Source organism: Chanos chanos, chromosome 9 (genome assembly GCF_902362185.1).
Source record: "Chanos chanos chromosome 9, fChaCha1.1, whole genome shotgun sequence".
Taxonomy (NCBI): Eukaryota; Metazoa; Chordata; class Actinopteri; order Gonorynchiformes; family Chanidae; genus Chanos; species Chanos chanos.
The window spans coordinates 13647866-13664148 of NC_044503.1; the positions used below are offsets into that span (position 1 = coordinate 13647866).

General features: G+C 38.4%; 1 protein-coding gene across 1 annotated transcript; it reads right to left on the minus strand.

Annotated features, from left to right (window-relative positions):
* Nucleotides 1-210: 210 nt before the first annotated feature.
* On the minus strand, nucleotides 211-3584 carry LOC115821391 (arrestin domain-containing protein 3-like). The gene is made up of 6 exons (XM_030785219.1): nucleotides 3318-3584; nucleotides 2997-3049; nucleotides 1551-1698; nucleotides 1253-1349; nucleotides 806-1062; nucleotides 211-339 (listed from the first exon to the last, which is right to left on the minus strand). Exons 1-6 carry the CDS (start codon nucleotides 3582-3584, stop codon nucleotides 211-213), a joined length of 951 nt encoding a protein of 316 aa, XP_030641079.1.
* Between the last annotated feature and the right edge of the window lie 12699 nt (nucleotides 3585-16283).

A 16283-nucleotide genomic window follows, 5' to 3' on the forward strand; every position in this document is an offset into this window, starting at 1 on the left:
CATATAATCTCAGTTTATGCTAAACATGTTATAAAAACATTTCTTAGACAATAATGTTAATTCAAAATAACAATTTGCCTGGTTGCTTTTTGTCCTCGCTGAAGTCTGGCTTCCCTTTAAGAATGTTAATTGATCTGTTGTGAGCTGAAGTAAATGTCAGATTAAATCACATCATAAAATAGTGCTGTGTGGTGCTTCTTTTATTGAGTGTCATATGTTCCAGCCAGATTTCTCTTGCCCAACCTCTAGCCCCTTCACTGTTGATCCCCCGATACTTGGCAGAATAATGATAGGCAGTTTCATCTCTGGATCTTTGCTGAAAGAGACATCCAGAATGACCTGCAAATAAATTGAATGATAGAAAAGTATAGCCTATTATGATATGAAAAAAAAAAATTAACAGAAAGGGTCATATCAGTTTAGGACTGTAGTTCTCCATGGTACTCCACCACCTGCTTCATAAACACATTTCCCATCAGATATCTTCACAAGGCCTGAGCCCTGGCAGTTCCTAATTTTTCACCCTGAGTTTGGCTTCATTTTTATCTTGTGATTTCCTGGCAGTTTTGTCACAGAATGTTACATGTAAGAGTATTTAAACCAGGCCTTCAGATTGATTATTATTTTGGATCAATTGCAATTAAATTTGACAACTTTTTTTAAAGCCACTTGACTCTGACACTTGAAAAGTCACCATTTTCTTCTATGACACAGTACTGTGTGTGGGTGTGGTCCTACTGAATCACTTAACACTTCTCTTCTCTTCTGTTTTTAATTAAATTGTGCAGCTCATGAAAACACGTACCTTCAACCTGTACTCCACCTTCAGGATGCGACTGTTGAGAATGGTTGGGGTGATCTCCCTGGGTATGGTCAGCACTTTGGACACAGTCTGCCTTGTGGAAGAGGGTAAAGGCTCACCTTTCTCCTTCAGGACATCGTAGGTGTGTACTCGTCTCTTGCCGAAGGCAAAGAAGCTCTGCTTTTGGTAGAGGATGTATTTTGGTACAATCTTGCGTGTTGAGCTATTGACGATTTCACCCTTCACTACTAAACCCTCACCTGCAACAAAACAAACAGCTTAGTGCGCCCCAGTAACTTATTAGCATTATTTATTGTTATTATTATTCATATTCTCAAGAGCATTCTTTAACCCACTAAGATAAACAGTTTGTCATCATCTTTCTAGGTTTTGATGAATTCATTCCAATGATATTAATCACCAAAACACACATTCAGTTCCTGTTTCTACCTTGCATATAACCTGTCCTCTCTGTAGAAATGTCCATGGACATGTTTCCTGAGGCAAAAAATGTGAGGCCTTTTTCTGTTACTTGAGACTGTGGTGCCTGAAAAACATATAAGGACATCTTGCTATTACAGTTGTAGAGTTTTGACAGGGTGGTTGACAAACTTTAGGATTTGTCTCATCTTTGCAGTTCTTTTTTAAAATATAAACATACATTTTGTGTACAAGTTAAACATGTTGATTACACTGCACAGTAAGGTAAGGACTAGGAATGTGAAAGGTCATTTAATTATGTCCATACCATGAGACTAGGATTGTTCATGTCAGCCTGGGAGATGAAGTGGAATTCTGTCTTATCTTTACTTGGTAGATGCAGTGATCTGCTCAGCTTCGCAGTAAGAGTGTATCTGACTTTCCCGTGCTCACCTTTGTAGGTGGGGGGCATGTCTCTGAAAGAGAAAGAAATGGTCACTCTTAATGTTGCACCGGACAAGAGCAACACACGTACACACCACTGACATGTGGTCACAGTAGGCAGGCTATCCCGTACTTAGGGAAGAGAAGGAGATTTTGAAAAGAATTTACAAAATATTTTGTTCATGATAACTTTCATAGGGGTATTCATTTAACAAATCATGACTATACAATCAGTAAAAGAAGATAAATTTGCACACTAATTCGTCTGGTAATACCGCTGTTCCCTCACCGGATGCCACTTGCTTCCCCCAACACCTCTGGGTTAACTGTACAGTAACACACTGGTTCTCAACTCCAGTCCTGAGGGCCCACCATCCTGCACGTCTTTGTTTTAACTCTTCATTATCACTGTTAATTGAGCTAATCAAGGGCTTGATGATTAATTGATCAGTAGTATCAGGTGTGTCAGTCCTGAGCTCAGGAGAGTTAAAACAAAAATGTACAGGACAGTGGGCCCCCAGGACTGGAGCTGAGAACCACTGCATTAGCATTTAGCAGTGTCTCAGAGGTAGTGAAATGTTTCTGGTTTTCGCTCGTTAACTTCAAATTCAAGTCTTCTAGCACCTTGGCACATGAGTCGTTTGATCATATAGTCGTCGTAATTCATGTCCAGGGAACGGTCAAAATGATCCATGATTCTTTGTTTCCTTATCAGAAATACAGTACTTACGTGGATCAGCCCACCACTAGCTACTTTTTTGCAAGGTAAAAGGCATACATGTATCAAAAATGTTTCAAGCATCAGCAGTTTTCATTTTCAACAAAAAATGAAGCTTATCACAAAAAATATTCCTGCCGCAAATGACTGACCAATTACATTAGCTTTTAGCTTATTTCATCAGTTGTAAGAGGCTGAAATAAAATAAAAAAAATCAGTGATTGAACGGCTGAGATATAACCACTGAAGTTGATTATTTTTTGGTTTTCTAATTCTTATAACTGCATACTCTGGCTGACACCTTGCCGCATGTTACGGTCATACACGCAAAAGAAATAACCAGAGTGCCACCCAGTACTGCTGTGTCTCCTTATTGTAGAATTAACCACACTGGTGACAGATGTTATCTAACTTTACTTAACACTCTCAGTGCAACTTAAGCACGCACAGGGCGTCTTCCACACCACTGCGCAACATAATGTCATATTCTAGACCTCAACTGTCAATCAAAGTCTGGCGTCACCCTGAGGAATTGCAGTAGAGAACACAAGTACTAAAGGTAACCCTCAATTCAAAGCAGATGAGAGAAACTGGTGCAAATTCAGGGCTTACTGGAAGGGAATCTGAAATGTGAAAGGGTACACATGTCTCCCAGGTCCAAGAGGGTTTAAATCTGAGGAAAAAGGAAAATGCAAACTTACTTAAGAAGCTGGGGTGCTGGGGTGTTAGATCTTGACAATGCTCCAAAACTGATTGAATGTTACAATTTCAAAACAAATTCTAAAACTTTACATCCCATGTGCAACACTCTTGAATGCTCTTACTAAGTTCCTTATGTCCAATCCTGTCGCCTTGTGTCAAAAATGGCAACACTGGCAAAATTCCCTCAAATGTTTCTCCATTTAAAGGAGTCAGAGGTATTGAGTGAACCATGACATTACCTTTATGTGTCTCCTCACGAAGAAGAAACTGCTCCAGTGAGAAGTATTTTTCGTCATCAAACAATGTGCGAGTACGTTTCTGGATAGGACAATATTCAGTCCACAACACCTTCGCCTTTCCTTTTGTCTTAATGGTGAGAGATTTGAATTCTGTTTTCCTTGATACTTCCAGAATAACTCGGCCTGTCAAAATATCCCCATTTGAGAAGGTGTTGCGCTCATTTATGGCATTATATTCAATTTTGACCTTTACTGTCATAATTAACTTTGAGGAGCTAAATTTAATCCCCTGTCTTGTCACTGAGAGTAAAGCAGATGTTTAGAAATTGTCAGACAGAGCACAACAAACTCCAGCCTCAAAGTGACAAAATGCCTAATCGTCAGTTGAAATAGGCCAGAACCTGCCCATGACCACACAGTGGAAAGAATTTGTTCTAAAAACCAGTTCAACAGGTTTCTTTTTTCCTTCAGAGGAAAGTTAAGCATTTCCTTTCTTTTCCACCAGTCCACTCACTGAACCCATTTTAGAACTGATCTCTTATAGTGTTTCAAATAACTTTGGCCCTAAGTTTCATATAGTGGCAGACCAAATAATGATATTGCGTAATCTAATAACTTAGTCCAATATCTTAGTCTAGTCTAATAACTACATCTAATGATATAGTTGGAATAGTCCAATGATATTAATTCAGCTCCAGTGTTGGGGATCCTTCGTCTTGCATGTATTTGTTTTAATTCTCCATTACCACAACTGATTTAGCTAATCAAGGGCTTGATGATTAGTTGATCAGTGGAGTCAGGTTTGATGGTTCTGGGTTGGAGTATAACTTTGTATGCCAGGGGAGCCCTCGGTAACAGGTTCATCGGTGGTTCTCAATCTTTTCCTTAGGGATTTCTTTTGTTCAAGTGACTTCACAAGCTGACAGCCATAGTAATACAGAGCCATGATCTACTCTCTCTAAGCTTCTGTTACTTTTCAAAATTGTTTCATTTGACAGCACAAAAGCCACACATAAACTCTCACAAAACTTCAGCACAAATCAATTCCTGTTTGTTCTGGTAAATGTGTTTTAGTGGTGTTTTAGTGTATTTTAGCGCTTTAAAAGTAAAGAGCTCTCCCTATCTTTTCTGAGCATAGTTAGACCAGAAATACGTTATTACAACTCTTACGTAACCATGTTCTGCATGGGTTCTGGAAAACAAACGCTCATGTAACCACATTCTGCGTGGGTGCTGAAAAAAATAATGTTTGAAAATGTGATCCCTAAAAATCAGTTCACAGTGTTCACCCAGACAATGACAGCAACTAGTGTCATCATCGGACACATGACTGGTGACATTGTTTCGTCACACGGGAAGCCTTGCATTACACAACAAACACAAGTCAGACAAACACTGAGGTCTAATGCCAACAACTGATTTTAATATGATTTGATTTGCCTTTTGTATGTAAGACAATTAATATACTAGTAAAACCCTCAGCCATTATTTTAACAATGAGCTGCCATATCATCCATCAAAAAATTAAAACTATGTTGTATTTAATCATGTTATAAGTCCATTACGTGAACTGAAAACCCCTTGCTGTGTGTTTAATTTTGGATAAACAGAAATTTAAAATATATTCAGAACTGTACAGATGCCCGATCAGAAACCTCACTTCACAAATGTCTTGCCATTTTGGGGACCCCTAATGTTGTTAAACATTAGAGCTGTGAAACATGTCTCAGTGTACCGACTGGGATCGCCTCCTGACTGTTTGGGTTGCCCATGTGTATGAGTTTTAACTGACTAGACTCCAAATTCCTCTGAACTAAATGAAAACTGTCATTGTCCTGAGAAGTTTTTTTTTTTTTAAATATATTATTCATCAAAAAAAATGTAACAGAAATTTATCATGTGGATTTGAATAGACAACCCCTTGTTTTATATTTAGTTTTGGATTAAGCCTGCATAAATTAAAAAAAAAAATTCAGTACTGAGTGGGTGCTCAATCAGAAACCAAGTAGTTTCCCGCACAATGCTTCTGCTGGTCTTTTAATTTTTTTTCAGCTGTGTGGATGAGCAGCAACCTTCAGACTGAGGATTTATAGTTATCATGTGAATGCAGTCATGTGACATCAGCTTTTGTATAAACAGACAAAAGGTGATGACTTCACAGAGGAATACAATAGAATAAATAAGTCTGTTTCTATTTGGGGTCAACAGTCCACTGTGGGACTGAAAGAACAGCATTCATATGTAAAGTAATACTGGGCTTGTCCACCATGTTTTAACTTTCCCATCATCCACCTCAGTGTGGAAAGTTATGCCATTAGGTCGATGGTAGTAACTTTGGTTTCACCCCATAATCTGCTTTGTTTAGAAGTCTCTTGAATACAGTATTTGATGGGTGATTGTAGATGTTCTTTGAGAGAGAGTCAGAATCTATGATATATCAGTGGAGAATACTAAATGCTTCACACAAGCCTCCCCATTTTGGGGACTTCTATTGTTGCTGAACATTCCAGCTGTGATGCATTGGTTGTCAGTTAAAACTCCGACATTAGAGTAACCAAGGAAACAATTTTGACGACACTTTTCAGTAAGAGACGTGTAATTAAGAGTCAAACAGACAGTGTTTACCTGAGTCCCTCGTAGACTCAATTGTAAATTGAGTCAGCACGATGAGCACAGAGTGACTCATAAGAGTCTGTCCTCAGATTTTGGAGAGATGTTAGTGGTTCCATTTCCTGTTCATCTAATTTGAGTAATCAAAGAAGAGTGTGTGGGAAAGGATTTTTTTTATCCAGTGCTGTGTATGGTACAGGTCACTGGCTTTAGTATTTTTCAGTTCTAAGAGACTGGCTCCTATTTAAGAGGGAAATGTTATTGTCCACATATCTTGCAAATGTTGTCTTTTAAAAAGGACAGATGAAGCTTATGATTCCATACCTTTGTTGTGAATTTTGAAAGGGGAAAGGGGACGTTCACCTTGAGATATATGGGCTTATTTTTGCAATTTCCTTGGTATTCATTACATCATTTATGATTATCAGATGGTTTCCAAATAAACATATGATTGTTTTTTTCCCGATTGGTTCATTTTTATTAAATCACTCACAATCATTTTAAAGCCTCTCTCTCTCTCTGTCTCTTTTTCTCTCTCTCTCTCTCACACACACACACATACACACACACACACACACTTTAATTTATCAGGCTGGTGTTCAAATCAGTTTGTCCAATCAGAGCCCCACCCATGTTAGAGAGTCAAAGAATTCAGAGTCATGCGATAAGCAAGACTAAACCAGTGATTATATCCTCCTCTGAGATTAACTGAAAAACTGAGACACATGGTGGCATACAATGTTCTTCTTCAGAGTTCAGGGCATTCACCAAATCATTCTGATGATATGTCAATAGTGGAATGGCCATGGTGCAATTTCAATGCTCAGAGGAAACTTGCTTTCCTTTGCAGTATCAACTTCATCTAAAGTGATCCTCACAAAACTATTATTTATAGTGTAGGGTCGTTGCTGACATTTCATCTTTCTTGATCTGGTGCCCGTTTAGAACGGTGCTGGACTGACTGGACAAGCGGGCAGGAAAGCACTTTTTAATGTTTCAGTTTTAAAATCCTCTTGCTTTAAAACGAGGTTTTATACTGGTCCAGCATACCACCGAAGCACCTAAAAATTCATGTTCATTTAGTCGCTAACAATGGAATTAAGAAAGATCTTATTGACCCTACTTGATTTAAATTTTGATGATGCCATAATGTGACACACATAAAATGAAGTTGTGTGGACAACCGTGATATATTTATCCGCTATACACTGACAGAGAATGCTTTGCTAATGACTGGCCTTCTCTTTATATCAGGGGTTGTTGGCAAAACACAGTCCAGATTTGAATTATCTTCAATTTAATCACATGTGGTATTTTGTTTTTCAACAGATTATTATGAGTATCGTATCTTCTTTGTTTCACTGTTTTGTGAACCTTCTTTTGGGTAGAAGAGAGTGAAAATACACAGACATTGTGCTTGATCTATAGCAAAAGGATTTTTTCTTATGAATTATTGATAGTCACTCTCATCTAACATGGTTTAGGTCACTGAGCATAAGCGAGACTTCAGAATCTGTTGGGTAAGGAATGGTTTCATTGTTTGTCAGATCAAAAGCGACAAGTTCTTCGAGGGTTTTACAGAATATTCTGGGGAGAAAAAAAAGAAAACATTACATTTACTTAGTGAACCTTTGATAGTTGGGCAGAAATGTAACACTGATCACAGAAGTAGCAAAGGGAACCACAGGCTAAACACTCTTCTTTTTAGTATCAATTATTAATAAGCAGCTAACTTGTAAAATCAAGGCCGTATGAATATTAAAGTTTTTTTTAAACAAATATCTCCTTTAAAGATAGCTGCACAGTGTTTAAAATCATGTTTCCAACGAGAGTAGTGTTGAGTCGTTGTTTTTAATGTCACAAAGCGTGTTTGGGACAAACGTTGACACTCAAAAAAATCGATAAAATATTGTCCTTTTTTTTTTTTTTACAGAGATCTTATATAGCTTGAGTGATGCAGAACAATGACTTGTGCTGCAGAAGATACAGAACAGACAAGTTATTGGTATGGATGTCCATTAGCAAGGCATTGGATTACATAGACCCAGTGAAAGTCACCCACGTCAGCCGAGTCCTCCTCATTCACAGCCACTCGCAGATCCATCTCACAGTGGGGAGGGGGAGTGGGTTGGCTTTGGTACATGGTGGGGTTTGGGTTTTCTGATCTGCAAGCCTCATCCATAGAGGGCACAGCGGTCACTGTTGTACTCTTAATGAAGCCTGTCCCAGAGGACCTCTTCTCTCATCCACATGTGCCTTCCATTCTTAGCATTCTGGTCACAGTCTACAGCACTCACACACAAGAGGGGCAATGAAGTCACTTTTACAAAATCATCAGAATGTATCTTTTTCCTCTAATAACATAATTATCTGATAGAAACATGACCTGCAGGTTAATGCAAGGACTGTGACACTTAATGAAGGAAATATCAGATTTTATGACGTTAGATGATGGACGGCAGAGAACATAAATAATACGTTTACAGAACACGGAAGACTTTAAATGTATCAGTATCAATGTGCGCATTCTGAGCAAAACAGAACAAAATTATTCCACATTTTAATTCAATATTCTGATAAAACTGCACCGGCCCATGTGAACTGCTATCCCTTGTGCAGATAGAGCTGTAACACCATCAGAGGTAATGCTAAATTATTGGATTAAACAGTAATCGTATCTGACTTGAGATACTGGCCCGTGCAATGGGAGTGTACTCTTTCACTTTTGTGAAGGGACTGTACCGTGCCTGCTGCTGTACTGCTCTTGGTTCTTGGTTTGTAATCTTAAAACGGAACAGCATCCCCTAGTGGACAATATAAGTGTTGCGCAGGTTTTCTAACACTGCTTCTTTTTCTTTATCTTTACATAGGACTGCTACAGTAGAGAATCACAAAATAATGCTGAATGTTCAGTTAGTGGTGTTCGCTAAATGCATGATGGAACCAGGACATGTAGTTCAATATCCTATGTACAAAGCCTCCTATATGTAAAATCTTCTAAAACATGGTTTCAAATATTAAAATCATCAAGATAGCTGTTTAACAGTTGTTTGAATGTTGTATAGATTTTGTTCTCCAGGAATTAGGTGTAACATTTTGATTTGAAAGGGTGCATAAGAATTTTCCTCACCCTATTACAGAATAAAAAATGTAAACATCAGTTATATACATACTTGAATAACATGAAATTATAATTGTTCATATGTTATGCAGTGTCTTGAGATGAATATCCTCAGTATTCTCTCAGTTTGAAATCTTAAGTGTGCTTGCCTGATGTTAAGTGTGCATGCTGCATACTGTTTCTCTTGTATGCATATTTCATTGAAAATAAGATGAAGAATATATGAATTGGGCCTCAAATATGCATTGAACCATAATAAATAATTCAGTAGTTTGAATTTTCCATGGTTGCACATACCAGTGTGTAAATGTACTTGGCTTGGAGTCTGGCCAACAGTGAACCGTTGTGATGAACAACGTTGACTCCTAGCAGCCTGAGGACAGCGAGAAGAAACAGAGTGAATAAAAAGGTGGAATGAATCCGATAAAGGTGGCAGACATCATGAATAACAGCTTGTACAGGGCTAATGATTCATAGCCATAAGAGACATGAGAAAATTGTTAAACAAGCCACGGGGCAGCCATCCAATGGTATTGGCAATCGCCACCGTATCCAGTGGAGAGTGTGCAGCACCAGTTAAGTGGTGGAGGTCCTTGAGGTAAAACAAGCAGCTGGCATAGAAAAGGAAATCCCATTCCACTGCTGGACGAGGAAAAGCTGGAGAAAAATCAAACGCATTTGACCTGGGCTGGCCTTCAATTTTTCAGAGTCAGAAATCCAAGAGTCAGAAAGTAAGCTAGATGCTAAAACTGCCGCGATGTCATTTTGGGGGGGGGGGGGGGAGGTGTACCCAGGTTACTTCCCTCTTCTCTTTTGGCTCATGTCTGCTGCAATCAACCCTTAAACATCAAATCCAATCCAGGATAACAGTACCAGTGTAACCACTTCTCCCTAAAGCAGCCCTTGAACCACCAGCTCCGGTTTAGGGAACCAGATAACATCACAAGAGAGGCTTAAACTAATAACCCTATCACTAGTATGTCTGCTGAGAGAGGGAGGATTTATCACTGGTTCTTTCCTTGACTGGCTCATCTCCCTGAACCATGAATGATGGAGCAGATGAGGTGAGAGAGATGAGGTACTCTTGGGGGGAGGGGGGAGTGGGGTGGTGGTGGATGCATTAAATGTATCATATGTACTCAAATGTTACAAAATATTAGAGTCACTGAATTTCAGAATCACTGAAGGCACCACAAACTCTAACACATATCATAGATAGTACTCAGCTATAGCATAACCAATTCAGTTATTTTAATCAAGCATAGTTTAATTATATATAGTTTATATATATGTATATAGTTTAATTTTTCTTGACCCTCCTATCTTTATCTCTACTATAGTAAGACACAGCTACACATGCAGGCACAATACACAAACTGTAGAAACATTATACACATTACACTTACTGTTGCACGCGTAAATACACACACACACACACACACGTACGCACATACTTTTGAAACTACTCCACAATGGCCCGACGGTTTCTGTTATTTTCTCCACTGTAATCCTTCCATTAAAACTGAAACACACTCGCAGACAGAAAACCACATTGTACAGAACACAAGACACAAGGCTGTGACAAATTTAAAGTTGTCAAAACTTAAGTCAGCGTTTCGAGCCTAACCACACTTCTTGTGTTGTAAGAGTACAGCTTATAATTTGTAAGAAACCAGACTTTTCCTCAATTGATTTTCCTGATCAGAGAATAGACTTGGAGATTTCCCCCACGATGTAATAAACAAATACTGACATGGTGTCCTATTTTCATCCCATGATGTTATCTGTACAGATGAGGCATGTAAGGGGCTGGAACTATTTCAACATGCAAAGGCCAGACATCTCCAGCTAAAATGGTTAATCCATAAATCACACAGTACATTTGAAGGATTATTTAAAAGCTCATTCAAAGGTCATGTGCATTCCGAGCCTGTGCAAACAAGAGGGTGGAGGCACAAATCAGATCGTTAAGCATGAAGGAGGAATAAATCAGACCATTAAGCATAAGAGATGGTCTGATGATGAATGAACTTCTTCCCTAGAAGAGGATCATATTCAGTGTTCCAAAGAAACAAACAAACAAACAAAAAAAAAACACACACACACACACAAACAAACAAAAAACCAAAGACGACAACAACAACAACAACAAAACACTGTGATGATGCAATGTGTTCACCAGTAATTTTAGGGTTTAGTTCAGATGAATTATTTGGAAATGAGTTGTGAGTTCTGTTTTTACGGGTTTCCACATTAAAAAAAAAAAAAAAAAAAAAAACATGTGTCACCGTTTGACATGCTGTGTTCCCATGAGAAAATTGTTAATGGTGCGTTGATGGTATGGGAGGGCGATTCAGGGTAACTGAGGGTTCCAAAGATCCTCAAGAAGCACACTTTTTAAATGCTTAGTCGCTTCAACAGGTCTACAGCAATGACTATGGCTAAGATTGTATAAAGTCTGCTCCTGACTCACCTTCCTGGATCAGCAGTTGTTCTTTGCTATTTTGCGGAATTCCCCCTCTCCCCAATTTCCCCTTTTCCAGGTAGCGCTTGCCAAGTGTTTTATTTGAGTGACTTACTGAAAATCTGGGCCTACTGCTTCCACTTGATCTTGATAAACAGAATGAAGATCATACAACGAATGTGTTTTTTTTCCCTCCCCAATTTATTTATTTATTTATTTATTTACCATGTGTACTTTTTATTGCAAAAGTGTTTCTGTTGCATATTTTGGGTTGTGTGACAGTCAAAGGCTGGTTAGCTGCCTTAGACAAGAGCTTAAACAAAATGACAGACATTATTTTAAAAGTCATGGGGGCTTGGTCTTGGGTATGCCACCAAGCTGAATTAGGCAGTAATTACATCTGGGGAGAGCCAAGCTCAAAGTATCCTGACTGTCTCTATCATTTCCCTGTGGCACTGGGTGACAATTTTTGGTTTGAAACCACATCTCTTGTCCCAGACCACTTTAAAGTAACCCATCTGATGGGACCATATTTCCAATTTCTCTGTCTGTCTGTCTGTCTGTCTATCCTTTAGATTCTTACAGGTCAAATTGGGCCAGCCAACAGTCCACAAGTGTTTACAGCTGACTGTCTTTGTGTTATTACTGTTCATATATCCTTCTCCTGCATTGAAACATGCCTTAATTGCTTTTAAACCAGCTTGTTAAACAGAATTGTTTATGTCTTGTACGTTGTTTTTTAGCATGTGGTTAACTGAACCACACACACAAAAAAAAGAAAGAAAAGAAAAAGAAAAAAAAGACGCTACTGCCTCTGTAGTTTCTTCTGTTGTTTTGCAGCATAAAGTGTGTTTGCTTGGGTTTCTTCTTTACCATCAGCACTATGTTTTGCCACAAGATCTGAGAGGAAATGCGTTGATGTGTGTAATGTGGGGAGAGTCCGGTGTTCTTCACCACAGTTTCCTCAAGGTATTTGACCCAGCCATGCTGAGTCCCACTGTCTGTGGTTCATCTGGGAGAGACAGTCATATCTATTTATTTTGCTCTGACATCATGTTTTCTGCCTTTCTAACGCCTTTTACCTCTCCTACTCCTCATCCTACATTAATAATTATCCTTTTTACTAACTTTCGTAACCTGCTCATTTAATCCAGTATCTTCGATAGTCATGAAAACGATTTACTCTGTTTCTGACGGTGCCAAGTCTTGATTCTGGCAAATATGCACGCACACATGCACTCACACACACACACACATATATACACATTCTCTCTCTCTCTCTCTCTCCCCTATCTCTGTCTCACTCAAGGTTGAACTGAACAAAGAACCAGTGTGTAACCTTGACAGCCAAGGTCATCCACCTGTGTCAGAGTGAGTCAGTTCACTGCATTAGACCCTATCACAAGATTAAGCAGAACTGTATTATAGCCAGACAGAAAAGTCATGTGGTGAACTAACCAACATGTTTTGACTCATCTGTTCCAGGGTTATCAGACAGAGGAGTTTCTTTTTAGTCGTCTCTGGTTTTATTTGTGCCAGTTTCCTATTCTAAAATTGCTCTCTGTGTTTCATGACAGTTTCACTCATTTCTATTATTGTAGGATCGTATTTGTATAATTGTGTTGCACTTTCGGGACTCAGAATCTTTCTATCAGAAGAGTTAATGTAAATGTGAAAACACTCAAGTAATTCCCTGAGACAGTAATTAAGTGTATAGGCCATGTGAACGACTGTCACATCTGCACATGAGCGCCTATCAGGGAAAATATCAGTTTTGCTAAAAACCAAAAAAGGATCTTTAATGAGAGAAAGCAAGAGTTCAGGACATGACACATATTGACTGCTAAAAACTCCTGTGTTCTGCATTTTTTTCCACAAATGAGACATGTCATACAGACCACAAAGACTATCTACATTAAATGTGCAAAGCATGGTCATTCTTTACCATATGCTCAGATGTACATGTGATCCATTCTAAGCACTGAGGGACTGATTTCCCCTAAATGACTGTTTAAATGACCACACCCTCACAAACACACACACACGCACACACACGCGCACACACACACGCACACACACATGCAACCATGATCAAATTTTTACACTGTTCATCATTCTGTTTAAACATACTCAAAAGGTCCACAACATGAAGACTGTGAACCATAGTCACCAAACACAGCCCTTCACAGTCAGCTCTAATGGTTTGTCTGTATCCAGTTATCTATATGCACTTTTTAAAGTGATTCAAACTACAGCCTATGATTGGGTTTGCGTAAATCACCTCAGTCATCGAAACTGAACAAGACTGTAGGGAGGAAGTAATGCATTGGTCAAATTCTAAGAACTCTTTTTTTTTTTACTATTATTATTATTATATTTTGGTATTATCTGAGTCACTTCACTGGAAGACCACAGGGCATCACATTTGCAGTTATACCCAATGATAGCACTGAGCAAATTTAATAATGATGTCAAACGAGTATGACAATTAATTTGATCTGAGCTTTCAAACATATGTCAAATCTTGAAATATTTGAATGTAGTACAAAACAGCCCTATCGCTATCTGATTCTGTTTCCTCTTCTTCAATATTTTTTTTCAGATGCAGCGGAGAAAACATATGTGCATTGTGCTTGGTATCTGTTTAGTGGTAATCCACACTAACACTTGCAGGAATTACTTACTTACTGTATGCCAAGTCATTCGCGATGTCATGCTGAATCGTCCTTCCTTTGTAAGAGGAAGATTTTTCCTGAAAAAAAAGTACTTTTAAACAGAAACCGTTTGACCTAGTTCTCAGTGAGGGAGTCAGTTTCAGCCAAAGAGCACTGGGTGAAAAGCTAATGATGCTGTATATCATACCCTTCTGGCAGTTCTAGTTCCAGTGCAGCCAGTTAGACTTTATAATGGTGCGTACAGCCTGAAAATAATATAATGGCCACATTTACAAACACGTCTCAAAAGACCAGCACCTCTGTATCCAACATCCTTTACACTGTCTCAGCAGCTCTCTGAGCTAAGCATCTCAACTGAGACTAAATTGCACTCTAAACAGAGGACTTTCCATTTAAAACAGTGGTCTATTCTTAGTCCTTATTTGTGAAATCAGTGTTGTCTGTATTTTATCAGATGGTTGTATGTCTTTTAACATAAAATTAGATCATTCCAACCTTTTTGTAGAAAAGATATTGTGCAGAAGCCTCCATCCAATAAATCATTTTAGTCATATATTATTGCTGATGTTAATAATGAACAAACTGTCTATTAATTTTTTAAGTTGGTGTTGTTATGACACCATTGCATAATATCTTATTTGTGAGCCAACAATAATACTACAGCCATACAGGGTGCTGTTGTCCTTAAAAAGTAGCTTCACTCTCGAAGTTTAGGCCAAATATGAAGGCTAAGCATCTGTTGAGGCTGCGGAGCTGGGCAGGGCTGACCATAGAATTGTGGTTGTTTTACAAGCAACATTTTTTTTGCTTGTGACATTTAAAGCATAATTATTTTCATGCATAAACATTTTTTTTAAAGACAACTTGCAAATAATAGTGTCAGTTCAGTGTCTGTACTCCTACTCTTAAAGTGGCTCCAAGAAGTAATCTCACTAGGGCTACCATTATTCAGTACCATCGGTACGACGGTATCCATTTCCTCTGAACCTCTAACAGATCCAGGATCAGTTTTTCCAACCTCTCAACTGATCTTAACTGCTGTGAGTGAAGACACCAAAAAGGTTTTGTGACCAAATATGTTAAGTTTGTGTTTCAGCTCCTTTTCTGCTCTGATTAGACACAGGAATAAAAAATAAAAGATAACTTTGAATGAGTGAACGACACAGTGCCAGTCATGATATCTGTTTTGCATCTACGAGACGAGAACTCAGCTGGTGAACCTGATGTCTTTGGGTCGATGCAGCAAACTGGCTGTGGCAGACTCGACAGCCTTGGAGCCTTGTTCATTAAATGCTTGACGCCATACTTAAACAGTGACAGATGTCTTTAAAAAGAAGTACGGGGGGATTTTTAGGCATATAAAATGAGGCAATATATTGAGGCAATGATAAAGTGAAGCTTATGATTACATTCAGGTTATCATAAAGTTAGATGAAATTATCATAGGCAAAGCACACTCGGAATAAATAAGGTTGCTGTGTTCAAATCTAACACAGTAGAATGGCTTTGTGTAAATAAACTAAAAACAGTGATCTTACCTGGTGCTCTAAAGTGCGCTATAAATAGTGCCAATTCAAACTCTGATTATTTGGTTAGTCAAAAGCATAAAGTTGGGAGACTAAGTGAATTCACAGAACTCAGTGGTGCTAAAGGTTCCATCAATTTACTGAAGACGGTATGTGATGCATGTTTATATTTAGTCTGTTTCTGTGGTCTAGAAATGATAAACTGGAGACCTATGACTAGTAGATGCTAAACTAAAAGTGATAATTAATTTTGTGGCCAGTGTCTCTAGTTAATCTTTTTGCAGTGGTCTAGATGCCAAACTGTCATATCTGCTATATTTCTTTGTGTGTGATACACTTTGCTATGCTTTTTAGTGTTGACATTAATAAAGTTAATTTAGTGGTAATAATTCCTGTCACAGTCTCCTTAGTTACAGGTACTTAATAGAAAAACAGTGAGAAAACAGTGAGTTACTGGGTAATAATCATTAGTAAAAAAGTAGCAAATGATAACACACAGGGTTGCTTACTTGATATTCACCCTTAATATTCACCCTTGATGAAAACAACACAGAAACTTCAG

Coding starts and splice junctions, on each gene's coding strand:
- LOC115821391 (XM_030785219.1), bottom strand. CDS start 3,584: ATGACAGTAAAGGTCAAAATTGAATATAATGCCATAAATGAGCGCAAC. Junction 1,699..2,996: donor ACATTTCAGATTCCCTTCCA/GTAAGCCCTGAA, acceptor TTTCTCTTTCAG/AGACATGCCCCCCACCTACA. Junction 1,350..1,550: donor TGAACAATCCTAGTCTCATG/GTATGGACATAA, acceptor TATGTTTTTCAG/GCACCACAGTCTCAAGTAAC.